This window comes from Bactrocera dorsalis, chromosome 1 (genome assembly GCF_023373825.1).
Source record: "Bactrocera dorsalis isolate Fly_Bdor chromosome 1, ASM2337382v1, whole genome shotgun sequence".
Taxonomy (NCBI): domain Eukaryota; kingdom Metazoa; phylum Arthropoda; class Insecta; order Diptera; family Tephritidae; genus Bactrocera; species Bactrocera dorsalis.
Genome location: NC_064303.1, coordinates 102,873,002 through 102,881,792, shown reverse-complemented (window position 1 = coordinate 102,881,792; position 8,791 = coordinate 102,873,002). Strand labels below are relative to the sequence as shown.

Here is an 8,791-nt window from a genome sequence, read left to right as displayed (position 1 = left end):
GGCGACAGCTAAATACGAAATAATGCAGACACTGACACCTTGTTGTTCTTAATGTTTGTACTTACAAATACTGTAACCTACTAAGTTTTCAAGCATGAAGTATTTTTGTATTTCAAATGCATGTAGTTTTTATATTTGCTTCACTGCTAAAACCATATCCTGATTTAAACTTAACAAGTGTACTCACTCAGTAAATAACGGCCAGTTATAATGAAGAGATTATGTTACATATCTTGTACTAAGTGCGCAATCTTAAACTTATATGCTATACTTAATTTCTGTTTATATATGTAAAAGTTATTTGTAATTATTTCTCTTCTATTTGGTTCTGCAATTCAAGTGTAAGGAGTTTGGAAGGTAAGCCAGATTTGCGCAAATAATCTATGTGATAACTGATGTAGCTAAATTCAATTTCTAAAACTACCTCACATTGCACCATTTAAGCAAACAGAGATTGATGAATAACGGAAACATTTGTTTATTACTTAATTGTGTTATGTAAGGTTTAATGTTAATATTGCTATTACGAGTACTTATATTTTTGCACCTAAACTGCATGTTAATTGGAATTATTATTTTTAAGTATGTAAAATAAGTGTGAATAGTGTAATTATTTTATTGTCTTCAATTGTGTTTCAATTATGAATAAAAAATAATTATATATCTTTACGATATACTTATGCAAAAAAATGTCATAGATTTATGAATTTACATGTAAATATGTAAAATCTAATTATATACAATATTAGTAAAGAAAAAAGCATTAAAATTCTGTAAAACTATAATGCAGTTGGCCTTCTGATACTTAGCATGACGAACTAATTTAGATATACATGTTTTATAAATTTAAATATTCTTGTGTAGAATGCGAAAAACAAATGTATAACATTGTAAATTTTTTTGTATTGCGTAAATATTATAATAATAAAAAAACCAAAATATACAAATTACCTGTCACCTGTTTAAAAAAAAACATTAGTGAAGCGGTATTCCTACACCTGGGCATTGTTTTGCAGATATGTTGGATATTAATTCAGATCGTTCGCTTTAAATACTTGAGTAAATTACGTTATTATGCACACTGAAATATTGAGCGTACGTTCTGAATGGAATGTTATCGTTTACGTTCATATACTATACATACATATGCATATGTATTTGCTTAATCACTTATGTGATCAACAACAATATTATTAAAAAAATAAACATTTGTGAACTTACGGGAAAACAATTTATACTTTTGTGGATTTCCTTATATGCAAGCTAATACGGCCAACACATTAGAATGTTGTTAAAATTATTTCCATTCGAGTTTGGAAGATCTTAAATGCGGATGATAATTGACCATTGTGTGATAATCAATATTTTTGGGTCAACATTTCCATAAATTTGAAATAAATAACCGGATTCAACATTTCACCGCTCAAAAGTCGGCCATCTTGGATATCAATAAAAAAAACCTCATATTCCTCTTGACATTTCTTCATGGATACTTCTCAGCTGTTGCCTTGTTTACATCTTATCAGCTGATACATTCTCTACTCCCCATTAATGATGGTTAAGTCTTACAACATCCCAAACAATGAATTCGAAATGTTATTGAGTTTATTTGGAATCGTAATATGATACATTGACGAATTATTGTTGTTCTATATATTGTCAAAGTGTTAGAAAAACAATTGTTAACACAAAAATTGTTAAATTAAATAAATTTATTAATCTTCAAACTCTCATTAAAAAATTTTGCTATCAAACACCCTGTATCGACGATACGTTAATGACAGGTTAAACATGAGAAAACCAAATGTCAAATGAAATAAACATAGAAGAGAATACTTTTGTACGCTTGTTGTTGCATGTGCAGTAAAAAAGTCTAGCTGTTTTAAAATAAAAGTTTTCCTAAATTTTCAAATATCATTGTAATATAAAAACGAGTTATTCGTATTGAACTTGCATACATAATTTTGGTAAAAATGTCCACACCAAATGAGGAACTGGTGGAACGCGTCGTTGAAGTAACGGGTGCAAATGCAGATGAGGCTAAACACTTATTAAGTGCCTGCAACAACGACGTAGAGTCAGCTGTTGCCTTGTATTTTGAGCAAGGAGGAAGTGCTGCTGAAGCCGTCCCAGCACCAGTTATTGACGATGAAGATAATGTTCGAGCACCTATAGCGCCAAAGCGTGAACAATTAATAGGACCTGAAGATGATAATTTTCTAGCTGCACCCTCTTTATCTGCTTCGGGGCGAATGCAACGTATGAATCAGCGTGTTAAAGTGTGTCCTTTTCGTGATTTTGCACGTGAAGGAGCATTAATGGAAGAACAATTGCAAGCAGACGCATCTGGTTTAGGATCATCAAATGGAGCATCAGGCCGACGTTGGGCTAGTACTCGCGCTGCGTCTATGGTGACATCAGCTGTTAGAGCGCAGTCTACAGATTCCAAACCATCCACTTCATCGCGTTTGGGTGATCTCTTCCGTCCACCAACTGATATATCATTTGCTGGTACTTTCCAGGCAGCTCGTGCTCGTGCGACGGCGCTCAGTCAATGGTTGCTTGTGAATGTTCAAGATGAAAATTTTAATTCACAAGTATTAAATCGCGACGTTTGGTCCAACAAAGAAGTGCGGCAGGTTATTAAAAGAAGATTTCTATTGTGGCAAGTGAGTATGGTTATGCAAACTTAATTAAAAAATAGAATTATTAATTCAACATATGCGCAGATTGATACCGATACTTCGGAGGGACGTCGTTTTGTTACATTTTATCATTGTGCGAATTTGCCGTATGTTTGTGTGGTTGATCCACGAACTGGTGAAGAGATGTGGAAGTGCACAGAGCCAAAGGAATCGAATGTTTTATGTGGGTTGCGTGAATTTATTAGTGAGCACAAGGAATTCATGGATGACGGTGCTGATGACAGTCCATCTACTTCCAAACGCACTATTACCTTGTCAGATGATGAACAGGAGGTGGAGGGCTGTGCAGAGAAAAAGAAACGCTTAAAATTGCTCGATCTAACAGAAGAAGAGCAAATTAATTTGGCGATACGTAATTCCATGCGAGAAAATGGTAATGCAAATGGCAAAGGTAAAAGTAAGCATACTGCTAATAATGAAGACCGTGAGGAGGGCACTAATGATGCGGACGATAGTAGTGAATTCGAGTCAATGGAAGAATTCGGAGACGAGGATAGCAAAAGTGCATACGAACATACGAATACATCATATGAAACTCAGCTTGGTAAAGCTACCAACGAACTAACCGCTCTTAGACTACGTTTACTCAATGCCGAAGGTAATGATGAGGTGGTACAGTTGCGTTGGCCATCGGATACGCTACTGAAAGTGCTTCGACTGTATATTGGTGAAAAGCATGCACATGTTACAAAAAATGGCGGCACATACAAATTGATTTGTGCGTTCCCTCGAAAAACGCTTGAGGCAGAGCATGACAGTTCTTCAATGAAGGAATTGGGCTTGCATCCTTCAGCGAATTTACATATAACGTTAGATGAGTGATTATTTCTATATGTATATCACAAAGCCGAGCATTATTATTACTACCTTTAATTAAATTTAATTCAAAATATTAAATTAAGATTACAAAATTAAGATTTATCAAAACATTTCTTGTTTAAAGAAAATGTGGCGGTTGTTTTTTCTTTTGTATTACTAATTATGATGTAATTTAAAGGATATAGGAATCGTCTTTCATAAAATACATTATGTCACACACAATTTTTTTTAGTAAATTGAGATTTTTAGAAAATAAAGGCTTTGGATGGAATACCATTTTTAAAAGGGGGTCTTTAAAAACAAAAAAAAGTTCAAACAAAAAAATCGTATGCTTCGATTTTTTTATTTATCGAGTCTTATTATGATCGATAAAAACTATTACTCATTGAAACAAATCAGCTGAGTACGCGCGTAAATACTTCCAAATATTTGTGATGCTGGAATGAAAACAAAAAATATATCCTATAAAAAGCAATTTAAGTTAATGTAAGTGAAGGGAAATAAAACATTTGAAGTTTATCAGAATCAATAAAACAATTTGGTGAATGTGCATAGCTCAGTATAGAAATGTCTGAAAAAGAATCTGCAAATGGAGCAATCTCAGCGCAATCTGTTGAATGCACCCGATTACGTGAATTTAAAAACTATCTCCGTGAGTTAGTGCGGGACAGAGTAAATGATGCAACCAATGCTGGAGAAACTAATCGTGCTTGCATTTCGCGCAGCAGCAACGAAACATACCCAGTGTGTTCTCAGGAAGTGTACGCTGAAATAATTATGACTGTATGGAATCATTTACAGTTAAAACGATGTCCACGATATTTTCAATTATCCATTTTGCGAGCCGTCGTTGCAGAAGTCGAACAAGGATTTTCAAACGCTAAGGAATGTGAGTTCACTGTGAAAGGCATAAACGATTCCACAAAATCAACAGATAATGAAATGGTTTATGATTTGGTAAAATTACAAAAGTATATAGTGAACAATTTGGAAAAATTGCTGACACGTTTGAGCGATAATTCTGAAGTAGGCAACATACCGAATTTTGCAGATTCAGAAGATTTATGTCTGGATGGAATAAAATGCAACTGCAATACGAAGCTGCCACCAGTAGCTTACATAACTGGTCATATTAAAAATAAACCACGCAAAATGGAAGATCGCCACATTTGTTTAGAACGATTTAGTGAATTATATAAACTAAAATCTACATTCAGTTTTTATGGTGTATTCGATGGTCATTCAGGCCCATTGGCAGCAAGCTACGCTGTAAGTCAAATACCATATCTTCTAGCTGAAAGTTTACGATCCATCAGCAATGACCTTGATGATGTTAAGGCGTATAGGGAAGCTTTTGAGCATTCTTTTCTCCAGACAGATAAAATGTTCTCTCGAAAAGGAATTTCCAGCGGTACAACGGCCGTTTGTGTACTTCTAGCGCAACAGACTCCACCGTCTTACGGGCATTTATACGTTGCATGGGTAGGTGATTCAAAGGCATTACTTGTTAGCCCAACGGTAAGTTTACAATTAGTTAAATCACATAAACCGGATGCGCCAGATGAACGTAAACGAATTGAAATGGCAGAAGGTGGTGGTACAGTACTGTATGTTCAAGGACAATGGCGTGTAAATGGTATTTTAAATGTATCTCGCTCCATTGGCGATTATTCAGTGGCTCCAGCGATTGCAGAACCCGATTTTGTGGACGTTTCCTTAACGGCGGCGCACGATTTTATCGTTTTGGGTACGGACGGTTTATTCGACCATGTGTCCGAAAATAAAATAGTGGACACTATTTATAAATTATTGGCCGATAGTGAGCAAAAAATTGAAAACATTCCAAAAATTCTTATAGAATTAGCAAAAGATGGAGACTCCCAAGACAATATTACTGTTGTTATTATCTTTTTAAAAAATCGACTCGATATTGTTCAAAATTTCAAAAAATATTAAAGTATTAAAACAACAAAGTATAGATGCTAGCCAAGTTTTAGGGATATTAACTACAGCGAATATACAAATACATACATTTATGTATGTATATTGAGAAACATAGAGTAGATATGTGCATACGTATCATTCATTACCTTAATATTTATATACATACATATAGTAGTTACCACAATTAGCAGATTTTATTTTTACACGAAAGTATCCTCAATTGCAAACGAAAAAGTGCTTTAACCCTTAGAATATTTACCATAATTTTTGTTTTGTAAATAGACTTTTATACGCTTTCAAATGCTAATTATGTCAATGTTGAATATTTGTGCCTGCAGCACACTTGTGCGAATTTGCAATGTTTTCAGTGCTCAACAGACGATCATTTAATAGAATGCGTTCGAGAAAAGTTCAAATTTTTATGAAAACAAGTTTATATTTACACAAATAAGTACATATGTATATGTATATAAAAATTCGGCGATGTAATTTTAATACAGACGCACGTTTAAACAAAATATAATAATATAGTATATATTTAAGCAAACTTAAATTTATAGCTTAATGCATTCATATAAAGATACAGAACTTCAAATATGATTTTAACGTTATTGTTAACAGATTAGATTACATACTACCTAATCGTACGTGTATGTGTGTGTTAAGTGCACATTTTATCGCTTATTACAATGGCTAAATGTTTGTTGTTTATTGAAGTTTTCTGTTTACTAAATCAATATTTGTTTTAATAGTATTCGTAGTAAATTGTTTTGTGTTTTAAATCAAAGTAAATAATGAACAAATAATCCAGATTTCGCCCACTTCAATTATGTACCTACACAAAAGTAGCTTAAGAATATTTTAATATTTTTACCACAATATAAAAATAAAATAAAATGAATATTAAAAAAATAAATTCAGTTTTATATATTGTTGTTGATTAATTACTAGATATAATATATACAAATATTAATGATATTAGCTAACCTATCAGTGGCTTTGCCCTTATTCGGCACCTGGTGGAGCTGGTTCTGCTGGTGATTGAATTGTTGTAGGTTGAGGCTGTGAGAATTGTTGGGATAGCGTTGATGAGCGGAAAGCAAATGGATTTGGCACGTATGCGGTGGAAGGATGGGGCATTGGGTGCATCTGAAGTGGAGGTGTCATTGCGTGTATTGGAGGCGGCGGTGTCATTTGTGGCAGTGGTAATGCATGAGGCGGAGGTGTTTGCATTTGCATTTGCATTTGAGGATGTCCATACTGATGGAACTGATTTGGTCGTGGAGCAGGGTTTCGATATAATGGACGTTGTTGCTGATTTGGTCCGGCGTAAGGTGAACGATAACTATGTACAGGCTGTCTTTGCTGATATTGTTGATTGTAATGCGAATGCCAACTATTGGTGTTATGCTGCGGTTGATAGGTTCGCGGTGAGTATGCACCATGCTGCCCAAATCGATCTTGTCTTCTATTTTCTCTACGATTACCTACAGCTGCGCGAGGATACCTACGTTGTGAATCGGTGGTGTTTTCACCAGAAACAACATTCATTCGGCTTCTTTTCATGGGGTCATTATCCTTATCATCTACATCCTCATTATCTTCTTCCTCCTCTTTAATGCTCTGTCGACGATGTTTTCGCAGCTTGTGGCGAGCTTCGCGTTCTTCTTCATCATCCGAGTAATCCAAATATCGTGGTGGTGGTTCTATATCATTTTCCCAGGATGCGTCAGATCCACGCATTTTCATAAGGCTCGAAAGGATAACATATTGGGTATATTCGGTTTTTGGTGCCACGTAAACTATATCACCTACATTTATGCCTTTCTCGTGAATATGTTGGTTGTTATTGAAACGAACACAATACAGTGGATCTGCCACTTGACCCAAAACATCAAACACTTCACCAAGTACACGTTTTCCTTTTTCCAAAAAAAGTACTGTGTCCAAATCTAACAAAATCGAATTTGGTAAAGCGCTCACCAATAGTAATTGATCTACAATTGAATGTACACGTCCAAGCTCTATACATTCCTCTGCTGGCACTGAAATTTGAAGATCTTGTATAGGCGGCAAATCATCAAGTAACATTTCTCCTCGAACTCGAGGCGGTTGTCGCCGACCTCGCTTTTTCGGGTCACCTTCTTCATCGTCATCATCTTCGTCCTCGTTATCATCATCATTACTTTGAATCCGTTTCTCAATTACTTTGGCAATTTTTGTTAAATATTCGGCCTCCGTTTCCGATTCAGAATCTGACGAAACGGTTTCAGTGGAGTCCGAGTCAATTTCCACTACTGTTGAGCGATAGTTCTTATTCACGGCGGTCGGTACTTCAATTACTGACGCCGTATCGGATTCGTTCGAATCATCTTCGTCAGCATCGGATACGTATTGCGATAGCAAACCCAGGCTTGTGGTAGCTGCTGTAAATTTGCAATTTTATTTAGAATTAGCGTGTTGTTAGACAAGTTAAAGTTAAAGAAAAATATGTTATGATATTATATTCATATTACCAGTTTTCGGAACGCCAGCACAAGAAGGGTTCGTTGATTGCTCTTCAATCAACTGAACTTCATTCACTTCTTTATATGTAATGTCCATAATTTCAACTATATCAGTGAGAAGAGTTTCGTTAGCTTCAACCTGCAGAGTTGCATCGCATATATCGGTCGTGACCGGCGTAAGTTCTATAACGGACTCAATAATTACACTATTACTGTTTGCAACGTTATTTGAAATTTGTGCATCATTTGTAGATTCCCGTCCTTCATCTGCTTTGCTCAATATAACTGGCACATTTTCTGTTACATGGCATTCCTCTACTGCGTTTTTATTATCACTGATAGCTTCCAAATCAACAGTTGGGTCCGAAGTATGTGTTCCTAATTCCATATTTTCCTTCGAATGCGAGTTAGAATCTGCAACCGGTGGTTGTGATGTATCAGATGTTTCTTCAATGTCGTTCAAATCACTATCAACGATTTCATTTACACCTGCTATTTTCAAAATATTAGTATTTTTCAAAACATATACAAAAAAACAAAATTTACCAATGATTTGAATTGAGTCCGTAGACACATGTCGCACCGCGCTATCGATGTGTACATTATTTGTATCCTCGCTACCAATACACTTGTTTGAGTCGATGGTTTCTTTATCCATGCTGCTTTTTGTTCGATAATTGCAAGTTTATATTTTGAGTTTACTTAATTAAAATTGAAATCTTTCAAACTAATCTAAATCCGCCAATAGAAACTCGTGAAAACAAAACGTGCTCGGGAGTAGAGATGGTTAATGTCACTCATACCTAATCGATAGAT

At 35.1% G+C, this 8,791-nt stretch overlaps 3 protein-coding genes across 5 annotated transcripts; 2 read left to right on the top strand and 1 right to left on the bottom strand.

Annotated features, from left to right (window-relative positions):
* Nucleotides 1–1,812: 1,812 nt before the first annotated feature.
* Nucleotides 1,813–3,746, top strand: LOC105231191 (UBX domain-containing protein 7). The gene is made up of 2 exons (XM_011212348.4): nucleotides 1,813–2,669; nucleotides 2,730–3,746. The coding sequence occupies exons 1-2, from the start codon at nucleotides 1,974–1,976 to the stop codon at nucleotides 3,525–3,527; spliced, it is 1,494 nt and encodes a 497-aa protein (XP_011210650.1). The 5' UTR covers nucleotides 1,813–1,973; the 3' UTR covers nucleotides 3,528–3,746.
* Nucleotides 3,747–3,909: 163 nt separating this feature from the next.
* Nucleotides 3,910–6,369, top strand: LOC105231190 (protein phosphatase 1F). Its single transcript, XM_011212347.4, has one exon. The coding sequence runs from the start codon at nucleotides 4,092–4,094 to the stop codon at nucleotides 5,478–5,480; it is 1,389 nt and encodes a 462-aa protein (XP_011210649.2). The 5' UTR covers nucleotides 3,910–4,091; the 3' UTR covers nucleotides 5,481–6,369.
* Nucleotides 6,363–8,770, bottom strand: LOC105231188 (H/ACA ribonucleoprotein complex non-core subunit NAF1). 3 transcript variants are annotated; one of them, XM_049458098.1, is made up of 3 exons: nucleotides 8,522–8,770; nucleotides 7,985–8,467; nucleotides 6,363–7,891 (listed from the first exon to the last, which is right to left on the bottom strand). In XM_049458098.1, the coding sequence occupies exons 1-3, from the start codon at nucleotides 8,631–8,633 to the stop codon at nucleotides 6,474–6,476; spliced, it is 2,013 nt and encodes a 670-aa protein (XP_049314055.1). In that variant the 5' UTR covers nucleotides 8,634–8,770; the 3' UTR covers nucleotides 6,363–6,473. The 3 variants fall into 3 exon arrangements, with proteins under 3 accessions (XP_049314055.1, XP_011210648.2, XP_011210646.2); XM_011212346.4 differs by having other exon boundaries at nucleotides 6,363–7,894; nucleotides 7,985–8,464; XM_011212344.4 differs by having other exon boundaries at nucleotides 6,363–7,894; nucleotides 8,522–8,769.
* Nucleotides 8,771–8,791: the final 21 nt, after the last annotated feature.